This window comes from Neltuma alba, unplaced genomic scaffold, assembly GCF_004799145.2.
Source record: "Neltuma alba isolate B1F8T4 unplaced genomic scaffold, ASM479914v2 tig00003276_pilon, whole genome shotgun sequence".
NCBI classification, from domain to species: Eukaryota; Viridiplantae; Streptophyta; class Magnoliopsida; order Fabales; family Fabaceae; genus Neltuma; species Neltuma alba.
Genome location: NW_021633217.1, coordinates 12,582 through 31,008, shown reverse-complemented (window position 1 = coordinate 31,008; position 18,427 = coordinate 12,582). Strand labels below are relative to the sequence as shown.

Here is an 18,427-nt window from a genome sequence, read left to right as displayed (position 1 = left end):
ATAACTAACAAAATACATGTTTTTTCATTTATACAGGACAATAAAATGCACACTGGAATGGAGGCAGTGTGGTAGTGCTTGATTTGCTTCAATTTATTCTGCAAGCTCCTTGTTGTACTTTAATGCTTGCGACTCAATTTCTTAAATTCTTCTTCCAATGATACGTATACTCTTTAAGATAAGCTAATGAAGCCAGGAGAACATGGTACCTATAGAAGGCATAAATTATGACAAAAGAACAAAAGTAATGATGATACTACTTCAAACTATATCAACATTTATAGGTTGCAAAGCCATAAATGCTTAAGACAAGAGTTACAATTAGCAACTAGAACTAACAAGTAAATAAACAAGAATATGGCTATTTGGTAAACATGAATGTATATACATTATCTAAGGATTCAAGAGAGGTGAGAAGCGAGCATTTGAAACTATAGTTTCATGTAAATGTTCCTTTAAATACATCAACCTTCTAATTTGAACATTTGAACGCATAATATGGATTTATTGGAAACTTGAATTAGTGGCCAGCAAATGCATGGAAAAACAGAGCCAAAGCATCGGGGTCATCATTTTTATTTGATCAAAATCAACTTTATTTGTCTAGCTTAATATATCAGCCTCCAGGGTCCATGAGATTATCTTTTACAAACTAAGCTCCGTTTTACCATTAACATCTATGAGACACTCCTATTCTTTTCATCACATAACATACATATAATAAAAAGATTTAATTTGTGACAAATAAAATGCATGAACCAAACTTAGGGAGATGCGATTCAACAGAACAAGTTCCAAATTTTCCTTTCACATTTTTTCGCTACTAACCTGAACTTTTATTCTCCATTCATAAGTTACCCTCTTCAGAATGTGACCAAAAACTGTTAAGTTGCTCCCAAAACTTAATACTTCCGATAGAGATCAATTTCAGAATCAACACCACTTTATGCAAATTTTTTTTTCCTGCATTTGAACCAGAGTGGTGCCATTTTTCTACAAGAAATCAATGAAAATTAGCACCTGAACCATGATTTTGAATTTTTGCAATGGCTTTGAGTCTTCTCTTCTTTGAATCCTACCTTGGTTCATGAATCTCTACAGCATCAAATCAGATCTACGCAATCCTTCCAAGCATCATCGAACCAAATCTCTCGCCATACGCCGCTGAACCATGCGTCATCTTCAACCTCCATGTGTTGAGTGCCGTAGAGTTTAATACCCCCATGCGCCACCCAAGGACAGCCACCGCCGATGACACTCATAGGGATGACGCTACCAGAAAACTGGTTCTGCCGAGAAGAGAAGCGGAATCTGGCCTCATCCGTTGGAGTCTTCCCACAATACAACAAGGATATTTCATAATTGGATGGTTAGGATTATCATACAACCAATGGCCAAGATTTCTCCATTCTTTAGTAAAACGCTGCGTTTGGGTGATGAGCACTTGGTGCTCATCACATTGCTTAGCAGGGAAACTGGGTCCATAAAAAGGATAGTGCATCACTTTGCTTCTGCCATCGCATGGTTGAGTAGGGTTCATGTCTATTGAGCCTTTTCATATCCGACCCCTTCAAAAGAAGTTGCTCAGGCTTCACACTGATTTATGTGTATGCCTCTGAAAGGGAGGAACTTAAATTTCTTTTAATTTATACACATACATTTACATATTATGTTTGTTATGTTGTCATAACTAATTAAATATGGATCCAACATTAAATTTTATGTTATATATCAATAAATTTTTGCTTAATAGTTATATTCTTTTTTCCAATATAAGGAAGTAAATACTATTTTATTTTCAAAATGGTTGTTTTATTTTATTTTCTATTTTTTTTAAATCAGTGTTCTTGGTTGTTATCTAAATTTTCAAAATTTTATAATATAATTGGTATGAATCCGGAGTTTCACGCGGGGCAGGAAATGAGCACGGTGATTCGTTCAAGTTATGTATAGAGGTGGAATATTTCTTTTGATGTAAGAGTAGTGTACTATAGAAATAGAAAGACCACAGACATATGCTTGTGCGAGTGAAATGATAATACATGTACCTTGCACGTAATCATAATTTTTAAACCACACTCTCCATCAAATACTGACACGTAGGAGCACAAATGTGAAAGATCGTAAATTAGAGTCAGACATCTCCTTTTTCGGTGCAAAAACAAAAAGCGAGAAAAAAACTAATAACCTGATAGTAGTCTAATGACATGTAAACTCCTCTTGTAAGTAGGAGATTACGAGTTTGATCTCACTTGTAATCCCATTTTCGTATCTCCTTTTTCTGTGCAAAAGACACTTTTTTATATACATAATACATAGTCCTTGTTAATAATGAAGCAAAGCGTATGCAAAATGCAGAGTGAGTGCAATAATAAAGGTGTGAAGGAGGGTAATCCCAAATGGTTATCAAGGGAGTGGGCGAGTGGGTTATCTGGGAAAGGGATAAGGAGCCTGATAGTGAAAGAGTCCACTCTCTGTGTGATGGGGCAAGGCATCTTCAATTTCTGATACACCTGTCCCGTGGACCCCATTTGTCCACTCTTCATTTTTCGTCTGGGTTTTTGTAGACTCTTCTTGAGGCAATTTGTGTGATTTTTTTTTTTTTAACGAGTCATCGTGCTGTTGTAAGCATTTATATTTAAAATATTGTTGAACCCTAAATAAGTATTTCTTTTGATAAAAATTTAAACTTTAATTTACTATTTTGAGAGAAATTAGTTTTTTTACTAAATATAATGTTGTTTAATTTGTGTGAATCCTCGTGGTTACGAGCATTGGCAGATCCAATTCAGTTGATCCTGGGAAGGAGCCAGCAGCCCACAGCTTGCTGCCCCACACTCAATGGCCGATCCTACGAAACCAAGGCTCTCATTAATTCACAAACTGCATCACTTTACAGTTAATATATAAATTTTTTATTTTTAAATAAATTTAATTACAATACTAAATTAAGAGTCCTAATTAAATCATTTTAGTTCACAAAAAGTATCTATCTTCTTCATCTGCAAAACTTCCAGATATTTTGCCTTTTGAATAACTTACTGGCCCAAAAGAAGATGACTCTTAGAGTCTGTTTGGTATAAGGAAAATATAAAGGAAGAGGAAAGAAAATTTTGATAAACTCAATTTAAAAAATTAATGAAGTGGGGTTAAATTTTTTTAATTAATTATTATTATTTTATTTTACAGTTTTTCTTTATTAAAATTTTATAATCCCCACTTTTTCAATTTTTTAAATCGATTTCATAAAAAATTTCCCTCCTCTCTCCTCTATTTCCCTCATACCTGGCATAGAGTTAATTGTGTTGACAAAAAAAAAGAGCTCTAATGCCGGCTTTCGTCCTGAATTTAGGCGGTATAGGAATAGGAATGATAAGGAGCTAGTAATTCAACGACTGTTGCGAGCAGGCAACGTTACTCCTTCTCAAGCGCAACTGAACAACCCTCATTCAGTTCCAACTAATATCATCTATGGCTTCCACTTGACGATAAAATAGAAATACTCTACTATCACTTTTTCTTGTTTATATTGAAGTCAAAGCAAGCTCAATTTATGCGTGTCTTCCATGACATAATTTGTGGGATGATTCTATCAAGTAAATCTTCATCTGGAAAAATAAATCGAATCAAATAAGTACTGCGTCACAAGAGACAACCAGTTCTAAGGCTAAACTGGGCCCTGGAAGATATATTATCACAAGAAAATCTCATAGCATTTTTACAGAGCGTCATCACTTCAGTCAGAAGTTTTTAATGCTCTCAAAATTAATATTATAAGTCTTCTTTACAAGGAAAATGTTGAGATGTACACAGTCACATTCACATAATGCCAATTCAGCCACTTTTACAACATGTCAAAAGACACTTCTGTGTCAAGACTGCAACGTATAATCGTGGTCAAGGTTTTCCATTAGCTGGTATTGCAGGACTCATCTTCCTCCTCCTCTCACTAAAGCTACGACATGAGGCCAAGCTCGGAAGGCAGCACTGGACAGACTTACCAGATTTCTCCCTGATGGACAGAGGGTCCTCGTTCATGCTTCTTTCACTACTACACACAGAGTTGGCCCCCGAGATGTATGGGGTGCTTTGTGCAGATTTTGGAAGCAAGTCCTGGATAGTTGTTTTAACTTGAGTTTCTTCACCTTTGTTTTGGGTATCGGGGGTTTTTTTCTCACCCTCAGCCTCATCTTTGTCTTGAAAAAGTTCTACAAGTTTCTTCTTCTTTCCGTTGGAGATGGTTCTTGCAGCGAACCGGGATTTCTATTCTCAGAAGGGGTTCTCTTGACACCAGAGTTCCCCAAAGAGTGGTGAACCGGAGTGCTGCCCCGAGATGGGGTAAGCTCTGCATTACGAGAAACAGGCAAAGAAATACCCCATCTGAGTGTAGGAAGAGTTATGATCAAACAAAAAGCTAAAATTAACTGTAGTTCAACGTGGCTCTACATTCTTCATGTGCTTATATTACAATGACACTGATTAGTATAATCATGAATATCTTTCCAGTTCAAATTCGTGTATCCTTCTGACTATTCCATCAGCAAAATTTTTAGATGGGCACAGTTTGACCTCAACTTATAGTCAGCACATAACTACATTACTATAATCTTTGAAGCTAGGTAGGTAAATAATCTGACAGAAAAAATTCAGAAGAAGAAACAATAGCAAGAAATCCTTACCACCATTGACACTATAGAAATCATCTTCGCCGTCCGAGTCTATCCAGGGCTTTGAATCAAAAAATGTTTCCTCTTTGCTACCTGTCAAGGCAGGGAAAAAAAATTCACATTCAGTTCATGCGTGCAAAAGGCATGAATATAGACTCAACTTGAATGCAACACCTGGGAAAATGAAATCAGCAATCCAATTTACAAGAGAAGGATAAATCCAACAGAAAAGATTGCTTTTGATTTTGAAATGTTACAAGCAAGAGATGACACAGTTTGGACACCCAACTTCATTCTCCATCTCTTATTTTATGCTAGCAAGCATAATTAGAGGCACTCTATGCACTGGTTCGCAGCAGTCCTTAGAGTTTTGAGAAGGATGCCAAACCACAATTTTATCTTCATGCCTGTGTACTTGACAAAATTTGCAATTGACAAAGATCTTCCATCTAAAATCATGAATTCATGACTCTGAAAGCCTTCCTTTCTTCCTTGACATTACACCCCATCTTTACCCCATTATGTGATCCATAGGTCTAGGTAGACTGAGAAGTAACATCCTGTAGGCATTTCGCATTCAGAAAGCATTCTTTTATAGGTTTCACCTTTAAGGTTTATCATACTTAATGCAATATGCTCTATCATTTTAAAATTGCTCGTCCTTTATAGCTGACTCTCACCAGTTAGTGGAGTCCATAGATGACGTGGTAAGTTGAAGCTACATGGAAAATATACCAACCTTCCCCACTAGAGGCCTAGGCAATCCGTATGATGTATGCTGCACTTCTGGTCCCACAGAAACGAAAGTTCCAAAGGGCAGCGACCACATAAATACCAATACGCATCTACCATCAATGACCGAATACAATAAGACATCTGCTAGTAAAAACAGTATCATCACCAGCGTGCATGATATTCTAAAGTGTTTCTGTTTTCTAACCATTACTTCTCTGTAAATAACGTTTGAAAATGTTAAGACCAAAGCCTCAACCCAGCTGCTGGCTGATAAGATCTATGGAGTTCGAGACACTTCAGCAGAAAGAGAGAAGGGGTTCAATTCAATTCAGTTTGTAAAACAATATCTTCCAAACAAAAATTGCTGAACTAAGTCGTTCCCTCCTCTTCTCTAGGAGGCTCCCGGTTTTGATTATAGCACGAGTCACGCAGTATTAATTATTGCAATCTTAGAGAGAGATATCCACTTATAGCAAGCTTAACAAGAGACTTGCCTCTTTGGTTAAGTGGGGACACCTCCGCTCAACTAATGGATACACTTCCTCTGATGAACGGGAGATATCTCTTGGACGCTGAATAGCTCCATTAACTAGATGCCTACTCTTAGTAACCATCTTACAATTAAATTATAGTGACTTTCCATTTTATTGAATTAAAGTTTAATATTAATAAGTAATCTAAAAAAATCAGTACGAAATAGGGACCATGTAAACCAAATAGATCGATAGGAGATTATCAACACACCTAGAAGGGCCAGCAGAAGGAATCAAACAGAAATAAGGCACACAAACTCCAAAACCAGTAACAATAAGAAACATAAAATATGAAAACAAAATCTGATAAAAAATTCGGATTTTCTGAAATATCTGAAACAGCAGATAAATAAATATTTGCAGATCCCATAACAATTGAGATCGCACGTCAAAAGAAACTCCAGAAACGTTCACAGAAAGATAAAAGTGTCAAGCTTCACGTCTATGAGAAATATAATAATGAAAAGAACAGCATCTGTATATCAAGAGATCAATTAAATGTAAAAGTAACCCTTTAAAACAGCCAGGCGAGAGCAGAGGAAAAAACTAACTGGTGAAACACAAATTTTATAGCGATAAAAATTTCAACATGGATCATATCGCAGTCCCTGAAGGACTTAAGAGCAATACCGTGGATCGGAAAGTTGTCGTTGCGGGGTTTTTCCTTGACGGGTGATGGGGAATCACAATCTTGTCAGCTTTGGATCCAAGTGACAGTTTGAATTTCATGTCGGTCTCCGTGTTTCTATGAACAGAAGCGCAAGAACCCATTACTCTCTGTTCATCACGAACCAAGAAAAGAGTTCTGCAGGGTTGGGAGGGGGGGTAAAGTGGGAGCGAGAGACCAAGAATGAGGAAGGGGAGAGCGTTTACGGCCTTACAGAGAAGGAGTGGGAAATGGCTTGGCAAGGAAATCAGACAGTGAGAGAGAAAAAGGATTGGGCTTGAAAGGGAAGTTTTGATTGCTCAGAATTCCTTCATACTGTATCGTATGTGGACTCTCACTGCTCTGGAATGACAGGTCCCACCGGAAAATAAATAATGCTCATGGAATCGGAAGAAAGACGAAACACTACAGCTACTGCTGGAGCCCGTGATCCCCAAAATCGTGCTGAAAATGGAAACGCCTTTCCCCTCAAAAGCACAAACTGGGTAAAACTTTTCATTGATTAATTTTTTCAAAGAAAAATAGGGAATAATTTCTTAATTTTGATAAAAAAAATAAAATTATGTGAAAAATGATTTTAAAATGATAAAAATCCTATTAAAAATGAGAAGTTACTTGTTTTAATTAGCATAGAGAAGTTATTTTTTTTCAATGAGCATACATTATCGGCACAAAGTTATAAATAAGATTGAATTCCCAACGTCCCTCAATTATTTAAGACCATTCATGTTGTTAGATTACAAAATTATGGGTGAGGCGTTATTTTTATTTTGGGTGAATGGGCAGGGAGTTATTTTTTTTAATATAGAAACATATGATATGCAGTACATTTAAAGTGAGAATTAATACGCATGACATGACTGGTGTTTGATTAGTATTCTTTTGGTTTAAATATAAGATTCTTATATTAACATGTATAAGAGTTTTATATTATAAAGATATTGTATTTAGGATCGGAGGAGTACAAATTCTAAATGCCATTATTCGCATTCACCCACTCTAGATATATGAATCTTATCAAAGCTAGGAGTAGATTACTTTGAATCCATTCTCCAGCACTTGGAATCTGTTTCGAATGCTTTAATTACCTTTACACGAGGGAATGCCAACTTCCTTCTCCAGCAATAATTATAATGCCCTTTTATTGTTACCTTTTCCCCTTGAAGAATAATGCCAAGGAGTGGAGAACAAGTTTCAGAATCATATGCCGTAGCCACCCGGACAGCTCAGACATATGTACATACGTGTGCGCGTGAAATTTGCAAATTTGGTGGGCTGGCTAATCAAAGATTAATTAACGAGATTAAACAAGGGGAAGAAGATTAAGAACACACATGGGTGGTTTTGCCATGGAATAATCCATGTGGTGACAAGCCTCTGGGTGTGTGGAAGGTAGCGGGGAATAATGTAGATATAGAGAGGAGACAATAGAAGATAGAATAATGGAGTACTAGCATGTAAGGGAGTGGTATTAAATTAAGGAGGAATTAAGGTGGGGATCATATCAACATTGGAACATTGAATTGCGATCCAATGGGTTTTAACTTGAGTGTAGGAGACAAAAGGAGGGCATGGTACCCATCGTCTATGGGTTCAGGCAAAGAGGTGAGACATATGACTAAATTGGCATGTGTTTGATCCTGAAAATACCACTTTGTTGTGGTTCCAGTTGCGATGCTTGGGGAGGCATCCTAACTCCTAGGTGTCTAAGTAAACACATGATGGTAATTGACGGCTCGCCCTGTCTAATATTAGTATGAACTAAGAGAAGGGAGATTTCGTCCTGCCTTTAGATCGTGGTGAACCCGACCCCTTTTCAAAAGTTTTTGTACCAAAAAAAAAAGGAGGGCATGGTGACGTTGGGTGGGAATCGAAAACCACGGAATTAACTAACGTTCTGGGGACCCAAATCGGCGGAGAGAAAACGTACTCTGTAATTTTATAACTAGACTGGCTACTATTAATTACACATTTATGATTTATAAATTATGCCAGACGGTTACTTAGCATTTTGAGGTTGAGGTTGAAGTGAGGATTAAGCATCACGTGGCCTCTCACACGCCCTCACTAACAAACTTTACGTGGGCACACACTAACAAACTATTTGAGTATTTATGACAATGAGTTGTGCTTCTGATTCTATTTATAAGTTTTAAAAATTTGAAGAGGAATATGACCTATTTTATTAGTTTTAACTTAAAATTTGTCTTAATATTTAATATACATTTTAATTTTATCTTTAATTATTTATTCTTTCTCATTTGTTAACTCTCTCTTATCATATTTTTCTATATGTTCTCTTTTTTTCTTTCTCTTATTTATTATAAAGACGTATTTAAAAATAAAAATATATTTTTAATTTATTTATTGCTTTTAACTAATTATATTTTATCTATGAATTCATTATATGAGACTTATAATAAAAAATTTTAAGTGTTGTTTGAGTTTTGAGACATGTGACTCAATTCACCCGATTTGATCTGAAAATAAAATATAATTTTAAGTTTACTCCTATTTAATTCATTAATTACATTCAATAAGTCATAAAAAATGTAATTAATCATATTTTAAATAAAGATAATATTAAAAAATATAATTAATATCCTGCTTAATACTCCTCCGGTCCTTAATATAAGACCCATTTAACTAATTTGATTAGATTAAGAAAGTTAGGTAAGTTAGTTAATTATAAGAAAAATCACACATTTTTCCTAAAACACCATAATCATCTTTCTTAATACCTCATCTTCCTCTTCTATTTGACTATGGCTGAGGGGGTATCCATAGGGGTAATTTAGAGAAAATTGATAAATATGAGAAATGGGTCTTATATTTAGGACCAAAACCAACTCAAGAATTGGGTCCTATATTAAGGACCGGAGGAGTAACTCATAACAAGAATTATCATAAGCAGAGGAGGGAGCACTATACTGAGTTCCTGTTGAAAAAATAAATAAATGAAATACTGGGATTGGATGAACCGTGAGGTAGAAGGCGCCACCGGGATTGGGACATCCCGTGTATTTCATATCGAAAGCCGAAATTATTGAGGACGGCCTGCAGGGAGACGTTTCATTCACTGATTTATTTAAGATCCGGCAAAAATAATACGAATAATAAGAATTCATTAAATAAGGTACCATTTCTGCTCATATCATATCACGGACTATGTCCAACCCCCCCATCCATTCGAAACGCATCAGCTTCATTTATAGATTCTTCACTTTCTCAGTTCTCCACTCATATATTCCTTTTTTTTTTTTTTAACCTTTTATCTCCACTCATCCTCTCTGCCCATTCTCTGCCGTTACTTTTAATGCATTACGCAACTTGAAATGTGATCAATTTTTAAAGTCTTCTAAAATAAATATATAGGTTTTTTTTTTGGGCCAACGAGATAAAGAAATACTCCCTCTGTTCCTTATTATAAGAGACATTTGATGCTTATAGTATGTTCCTAAATATAAGAGACACTTAAAAGTTGTCTCTACTTTTTTGTGTTGATTTCCTATTTTACCCATATTTATTGTCTTCAACTCACACTCTCTCTTCTTCCCACTTCTCTTTCTTTTAAGAATTTACTATTATTCTCTCTCATGCTCTCTCTCTTTATTAATGAGGGCATTTTTGGAAAAAAAATTATACTTTTTACACATTAATTATTCTTAACTAATTTTAATTTTTTTGATCAACGTAATTCGGTTATTCGTCTCTTATAATAAGGAACGGAGGGAGTACATAATAACAGTGGATCCTATTTTTATCTATTACCACATTAATTAAGGTGACTTTTAAGACTCTAATTTGCCCTCTAATGCACGACCAAATATCATCCCCGACAAAGATCGCGTCAATTTAGAGACCCGCCCTGTACACACACGTGTCTGGTGCGTTTAAGAAAGTGACCCAAAGATTGGTGATTGTATTGTATTTATATACTAATTGACATTAGTCTAAGTATTCGCGTTGTTGTACGTGAAATTTAAAGGGAATTTATAATTTTCAATTGACGAGGAGGTTGATTTTGACAACGCAAGCATGTCCGGCCATTCTTCTTGTTTTATATTCCCACACACGTGTTAAGCTACGTCCCAAAGATATTTATAAATTAATACTCGTAGTAAAAAGATAATTAAATGAATAATCACTCCTTGATTAACTCCGCAAAGTTTTTATGTCTTATTCTTAACTCCCTTTTTGTTTGGACATGATTGGACTCTGGAGGCCTAATGCGTTTTTTGACCTTCTCTCCACCAAACCCCTACCACATCATAAATGTAATTGCTGTGTTGTCTTCTTCTTCTGCTGCTGTTTTTTCTGCCACGTAATTATATTAGATTAAAAAAGTTAGATAAATAATTTAATTCTATTAAATGTGACATGATCTCTCTAAAATGTTTATATATAACATAAAAATTATGTATTAATTTTTAATTTGAATCAGTATATAAAAAATAAAATATTTTGAAGTCTTATATTTAGCATTCAAGCTAACTTCTTAGCTAGCTTTTACACCCAGAACTAACTGCATTTCACTTCATTTATTTGAGTGCTTGGGGGTGTGTTGTTGAAAACAAAAGAAAAGGTGATGTGATACAAAAAAGAGGGGCTAATGGGAGTCACATTCACTTGTAATAATGGAACCATGTTTTGTCTCCACGTGGCTGGGTAGGCCATATTCATCCACCCAACCTTCTCCAAAATTCCTTAGTCGGGTGGTTTCTTGGTTCGTGTCTTGTCCCAACTATTACTATTTGATTTCCCCCATATCTCCCACCCGATGAGAAATATCTCTAACAAATGCTACATTAGGATTGAAAAATTGTAATTAAATTCGATATATAGTCCCGATTTTAAACAAAAAAGGTTGGGCCATATTGGGCCACTTCCTCGTGGGCTTGAGGGACGGCCCTGTTTTGGTCGGGAAACGACAATAGAATGCCACGTGCTTTAATTTCTGTCCCCTTAAGAATAAATCAAACAAAACACGACCCTGCACTTTATAAAACTTTTTTTAACAGAGTACGGTATTCTTGATTTATAAACAATAAAGCTTATTTCTTATATTTCACGCGTGATGTAGGGACTTGACTAGCTTCATTAACACATAAAATTTAAATTTAATTAATGCATCAGTAAATCTTAATGACATTGTTTTAAGCTGAACTCTGGGTGACGGTGTTTTGACTTTTGACAGAACTATCTTCGGATGAGTGGAAAAAATTGCATGCTCATCCACACTAGTTGTAATATTCTGGACCTAATGTAATGCATAAAGTTTTTTCCCAAAAAAAAAGTGTCTTAACTCGCAAGTCTCTTAACTCTCAAGAATGCGCTGCTAAAATCCAACAAACATGTGTAATTTTGTGAAAAATAAGAAAGACAAGTGCTAAGAAGTAAAAACAGTGGTGAGCACGTGTCGTCACGTGCATGTGCACGTTTTGTTATGTACTTTAAACCCCTCCCCCCAAAACCTTACCTTGTGCTTGGATCCGACTCACACACAGAGAGAGAGAGACACACACACACGCATATTTGTATATATATGTATGCGTGCTCTGTACTCAATCTTGCTTTTTACGTTGAACGTCATTTGCCGTACGTCAACTGAATTTAGAAGTTCCCACTTCGAAGACTGCTCCAATAACTATTCACACGTTGCGTCATAAAGCTTTGCGTGCTATATATTGAGTTCTGTGCTGCGATTTTCAGAGGATTTCTGCTCCGTTTGACGCCGAGGTACTTCGATTATGCCTGCCACTTGTTCCCCATTGTGCCTACTGGAGTACCCAGGGAAAAAAAAAAAGAATGAATGAATCTAGTTGCTCTAACTAAGTACCCCCAAATTACCTTTTGACTAAACCCCAGTAAATTCCCACCAGTTACAAGAATGGTTCTTATGATGAGGCATGAGTTCAGCCATTTTCTAATCCCCATGCCATTTCTGACTCAAAGCATGGTGAGATTTTGATCCACATTCCGACTTCTGAGTTCTGACCCTCCTTTTAAGCTTTTACCCACTGAAATTTTCGATTCAGAAAGAAATGTATACATGACCCAGCCATCCATATTTCCTTCCTTTGGATTCTTTCATAGTCCGGTTCCATCCTTTGCACCGTAGTTTCTACATGTCACCCTGATTACTACCTTCTCTGTACATTGCCTTCTCATCTTTTGATGCTTGCAAAGTCTGTTTCTGCTTAGTGCCGGCACAGTGCTTTTCCTGTGGGATGCTTTTGCTTTATCATGGATGGTAGAAAATAGATGCTTAGCTTGAAAGGCCACATTATGAACTTTAGTTTCATCTCTTTCTTGTACTACTAATAAAGTGCAAAATGACAAGACTCCCAAATTTTCGTTTGGCTTCTTTTATATAGAATCTTATTCCTCCAAAATGAACAAAAAAATGGGATTTTTTTTTTGGCATGGGACAAAAACTGGGATTCCAACTAAGAATATCTAGCAAGTTTATTATTATTGCAATATTCTTCGTGTCAATGTGCCTGGCTAGTCTAGCCTGCTACTCTTTTTTTTTTTTTTTGGGCTTTGGCCTACTCCTCTTTAAAGCATCATAACATTTGTGACTTTGTGCATGTTAAATATACTCGTCACGAGTTATATTCTTGACAATAATTCCTGTTCTTTTCTCTCTTTTTCTTCTGTGCGTCGACACTTCATAAATCTCATCTGACTATAACTGCTAATTGTTTTAAATAAATTCAGCACTTTGATATGATCGATCACTTTACAATATTTTATTAGTTATACTATGTAGATATTCATCATCGGCGATAAACAATGACTGTCCCTTGCATGTTCAAGGGGGAGCATACAAAGGTTGGTATAGAAGTCCGAGGAGCCTCTAAATAAGTTAAGACTTAAGAGTGGTGGCTATAATCACGGTCAAAATATTCAAAACAAACTTTATTGTCTCCAAGAAACCTGTCTTTGAAACATCTTCGGAAAATTCTATTGCCTATAACCTTGTATAGATCCGAAATATTTACTCTCCAAGACTGACAAAAGGCTTTCATTATTATCAATAGGCCATTTCCATGATGGAGCTGAGTGGCCTGGGGACTGGGTCTGAGTAAAGGGGATCATATGCTCGCCCCGAAGGCTTCTTCCTCTATTTATTCGTATTGTGCTTTCACCTGAAAAAGCCTTATGAACTGCGACACATTTTCAGTTTTACTCACTAATTAACCCATACTCCTGGTCTCTCTTCAACCTGAGGTTCCACTTGGGAATCAATCGGTTAGTGGTTTCAGGAGCAAATTGGTTCTTTGCAGAGAAAGAGTCCCTCTCACAGTTCATCCTCTGTCCCCGTGGGATCTTGATGTTAAACTCAGGTTGGTGATCCCATTCAGATGTTTTTGCCTATTTTTTGACGAAGCCAGTCCAACCCAAGATATTCGTTCAGCTATCCGGTAAGCGAAGTTGATACAATACTTCGAAGCTTATTACTTCTACTGAAGCTATTGCGTGTGTAATGTGTCATCAGGAAGCTTTAGACCTGAAAGCCTTGCGCCATTTCCCCTATTGTGATTCCACTCGGCAGTTAGCCTATTCTTGTGTCTCTAGCTAAACCATATCTTAGTCCTCACTCCTCACAAGAAGTCAAACATGTGGAACACTGAACTCTGGGTTGGTTTAGCTGGGGGTATAGTTGGAATATTCATTGCTTTTGGAGCAGTCGTCCTTGTAATCAGATTAAAGAACAAAAAGGAAAAGAAAGGGATTGGGAAAGGAGGGGACTTGGAGCTTCAGCATCTCAACCTCAGTGTAAGAACAACCTGCGACAAGAAGGTTTCTTTTGAGGGGTCTCCTGACATTGTTAAAGGGAAAATTATCGACACCACACCACGTAAGATGCTCCTGGAGACATACACTATTGAAGAGTTGAGGAAAGCAACTGAAGACTTCAACTCAACTAATCAAATTGAGGGACCTGTGTTTCATGGTCGTCTCAATGGGAAGAGCATGGCAATCAAGCGCACAAACTCAGACACACTGACAAAGATAGATTTTGGACTCTTCAATGAAGCACTTCACCACCACCCCAACATCCTTAAACTGATCGGAAGGTGCTCAACTGAGGGTCCCGAATCATATCTTGTCTTTGAATTTGCAGAAAATGGATCTCTGAGAGACTGGCTTCACGGTGGGCTGGCCATCAAGAACCAGTTCATTTCTTCCTGCTATTGTTTCCTTTCATGGAGCCAGCGGCTAAGGATCTGCCTTGATGTGGCCATGGGTTTGCAGTATATGCACCACGTGATGAACCCAAGCTACGTGCATAGAAATGTGAAGAGCAGAAACATATTTTTAGACGAAGACTTTGGTGCCAAGGTAGGGAATTTCGGGATGGCAGGGTGTGTTGAGAATGAAACTGAGGATCCACTTTCGTATTCTACCAATCCCGCCTCTTGGAGCCTGGGCTATTTGGCCCCTGAATATGTGCGCCAAGGTACGATTTCCCCAAGCATTGATATTTTTGCTTATGGGGTGGTTTTGCTGGAAATGCTATCAGGTCAAACACCCATAAGCAAGCACAATATGAAAGGAGAAGGAAGCATTTGGCTCACAGAGAAAATCAAGTCCCTTTTTAAGTCAGAGAATGTGGATGAACTAAGGGAGTGGATGGACAGTACGTTGGGTGAGAATTACTCATTCGATGCAGCTATCACAGTGGCAAAACTTGCAAGAGCTTGTGTAGAGGAAGACCCCTCTCTGAGGCCTAGTGCAGGGGAAGTTGTTGGGAAGCTTTCAAAATTGGTTGAGGAGTTACCAGAAGAGGAGCACTTGTTCTCTGAAAGCTCAACCAAACCTCTGGTCAAGGCACCTTTAAACAATCAGTGAAAAGAGGTATTAAAGAAGCAGAACAAGTAATTCATGGTTGTTAATTGTGGATCTTTGGTTTTAAAGTAAAACAGAGCAAACGAAGATAGTTTCGGAGGGGAAATATGATTTTCTGATTGATCCAAAAAATCTCCATGTAGAGATCGGGAGTTGTTTGTACTTTGTAGCAGACTGCCAGTAAAATTCACAATTAACAAGTGTCTTTCATATTAACAATGCGGTTGTCGTTGGGTGTTTTCCTCAAACTTGTAATTAGCAAACCAATCAAAATAAGAGACAATACTGCAGTTTTCTGCTAATGTTCATCAAATACTGATATCGGAATCATTTAATTAATGTAACTTAAAACCAATGGGATTTAATTTTTCAACATTACATCATCATGACTCTAAATTCCTCAAAACTGAGAACACCATCACCGTCGAGGTCAAAGCTAGAGATCATAAGTTGGCACTTCTGTAAACTCGTAGATTGTCCTAACCTACTAAGCATCCTCTTGAGACTCTTGGGGGTAATACAACCAGAACCATCCATCTCATACATTTTAAAAGCCTCTCTTAAGCCCTTGACTCTCTCTTCCTCTTTCTCTTCCTCCAGAAACCTAACAAAATCGTCCAACCCCACCAACCCATCACCGTCGGCATCCAAATAACCCACCAACGCCTCGGCCTCCTCTGCTGACAGCTCTCTGCCGATCACCTCCACACGCTGCCGAAGCTCCGACGCCGATAGCTTCCCATCTCCGTTCTCGTCAAAGTGCTTAAATACACGTTCGTATTGATTTGACTTCTTGTCCATCGTGGAAATAAGATGTATCTGTTAAGCAAAGACTGAAGCTGAAGATAATGATGGTATACAAAGATATATAGAGAGATGGAAGAACAAGAAGGAAGAATGAAACCAATATAATGATTGCTGCTGAAGACGAAGAAGAAGCTGACAGCCGTGATGTATATATAAGCGCGCGGGGTTTGAAATGGAAAGAGAAAATACAGTGTTGTCGCGTGGCGTGGGTTGACCAATTAGCCTTGCTGGACCGGGTAAGGTTCCACGATAACAGAAGAAAACACCGCTGACTTTATATTTTTACACTATTTAATATTTTAATTCACATTAATTTTATATGTAAATGAGTATCAAATTAATAAAGGATGGAAGTAGTCGTATGTATCAAAAAAAGGAATAGAATTAGTCGTCAAACACTCTTGGAATTTCTCAAACAAAACATACGAATGGTAAGAGTCAAATAAGAGAACCCAGGCGGCGACGATGAATTATTTAATGATTTCTGGAAAACTGATGTGCTAACCTCCCAAACCTCAGAGTCAGAGGGGCTCGTAAGAAATAAAACTATATTTTCCTTCCTTTTTTTTTTTTTTCCCCTTGGAACCCGACGAAGCAGACCAATGGGAGCATTCTTTTGGGGGGTCTATATATCATCGTGATAAATTTACGGAAAGACTCTTCATTTCGTCGCATCCCTGTAAGAAAAGAGATGCTTATGCCTGAAGGTTAGAGATAGAGACAGAGAGAAGAATCTGGAACAACAAAAAAATTGAAGCTAGGTCCATATCAGAAGGCTGGTTCGTCCGTGTAAATTTACGACAGACCAGCTTGTACAGATTGAGTATCGTCTACTAAATATATGACTGAAGTCATTTGACGTTGTCCGTCTAGTGTTGTTGAAATTAATGGGAAAATTAATCAGGAAGTCCTTATAGTTTTATCAAGTTTTGAATCAGGTCCCTATTATTTTTTGCCTTTTTATTCAGTCCTTATTATTATTTTTATTATTAGGTTAGTCCTTCCGTACAAAAAAAATTGAAGATGCCGTTAAAGTTGACCAAGATATGCGCTGAAGCTCATCGTCCGTGTACTCTCTCTGCACCTTCATCGTTTTCACCCTTCTCTTGCACAAGCTTCAATCCATTCTTGCTAAGCCAACCTCCCATGTCTTGTCTGCAACTTCAGTGAGAGAGATAAAGATGAATCAATTCAAACAACCTTACTGTATCTCTATATTTCCATGCAACAAATTATCTTCGCCACACAACCTCACAGCAAATATCGAAATTTGTAAAGACACACAATGCATTATCCCAATATCAGAATTGTTGATCGGAATGCTAGCTTCTCCTCTTCCGGTCTTCTTTCTCTAACCCATTGTTTTTTTATTCAAAAAATACCATTAGACACAATAAGTTCAAACTCATAACTCTTTTCAGTTTCTTGTTTAAAAAAGAATGTAAAGATCCAGTTTTTTTTTTCCAATGTTTATATATTACTTTCTTTTTATGACATTATTTTAGAGTGTTATTGATGGAAGTCAAGATCTTGATTTTACTTTAACCAAAGCCTCGATGGAGAAAAAGACTGTAATAGCGGCGATCCTAAAGAAGGCTTATGTGGAACAAAACGCAGTCACCATGTTTGACCCCTTTTCGAGTAGCTTCTACCTTGGAGAAGGCACGAGGTCTCTGGTTAATGGTGAAGAGGTAACGGTATTTTGCTATGAAGGAGACTGGCGGAGTTTTTTTTTTTTTTGGGGGGGGCTGAGAAAGGAGGTGATGCTGTGTTAAGGAAAAAGGCGAGCTTATGATTTATTTAGCTCAAACTAACGGCATCTTCAAATGTTTTAGACGGAAGGACTAACTTTATTAACGGAGCATACAATAAGGATTACATAAAAAGGAAAAAATCAATAAGGACCTAATTCAAAACTTGATAAAATTATAAGGACTATCATATTCATTTTCCCGAAATTAATTAAAACGTGCCGTTTCTTCTCGGATTTTGAATTTGGGAGTCTCCGCAGTAGTTGGAGTTTTGGCGTGGAAAATGTTCCGGGTAAGCCCCAGGGATTCAGCTCCCCTCCCGTGAGTCCGCCCCGGGCAGTGCTTTAATACGGGCCACCAGATTCATCCAACGGTAGGGAAGAGAAGAATATGTGGCCAACCTTTGTT

At 37.2% G+C, this 18,427-nt stretch overlaps 1 protein-coding gene and 2 pseudogenes across 1 annotated transcript; 1 reads left to right on the top strand and 2 right to left on the bottom strand.

Annotated features, from left to right (window-relative positions):
* Positions 1–3,659: 3,659 nt before the first annotated feature.
* LOC114741108 (uncharacterized protein At3g27210-like) lies at positions 3,660–6,995 on the bottom strand (annotated as a pseudogene).
* A 6,405-nt stretch (positions 6,996–13,400) lies between these two features.
* On the top strand, positions 13,401–15,464 carry LOC114741100 (protein LYK2-like; annotated as a pseudogene).
* A 301-nt stretch (positions 15,465–15,765) lies between these two features.
* On the bottom strand, positions 15,766–16,352 carry LOC114741109 (putative calcium-binding protein CML19). Its single transcript, XM_028929368.1, has one exon. It carries the CDS (start codon positions 16,260–16,262, stop codon positions 15,837–15,839), a length of 426 nt encoding a protein of 141 aa, XP_028785201.1. The 5' UTR covers positions 16,263–16,352; the 3' UTR covers positions 15,766–15,836.
* Between the last annotated feature and the right edge of the window lie 2,075 nt (positions 16,353–18,427).

Bases quoted from the DNA above. Each gene is read 5' to 3' on its own strand.
- LOC114741109 (XM_028929368.1), bottom strand. From the start codon at position 16,262: ATGGACAAGAAGTCAAATCAATACGAACGTGTATTTAAGCACTTTGAC.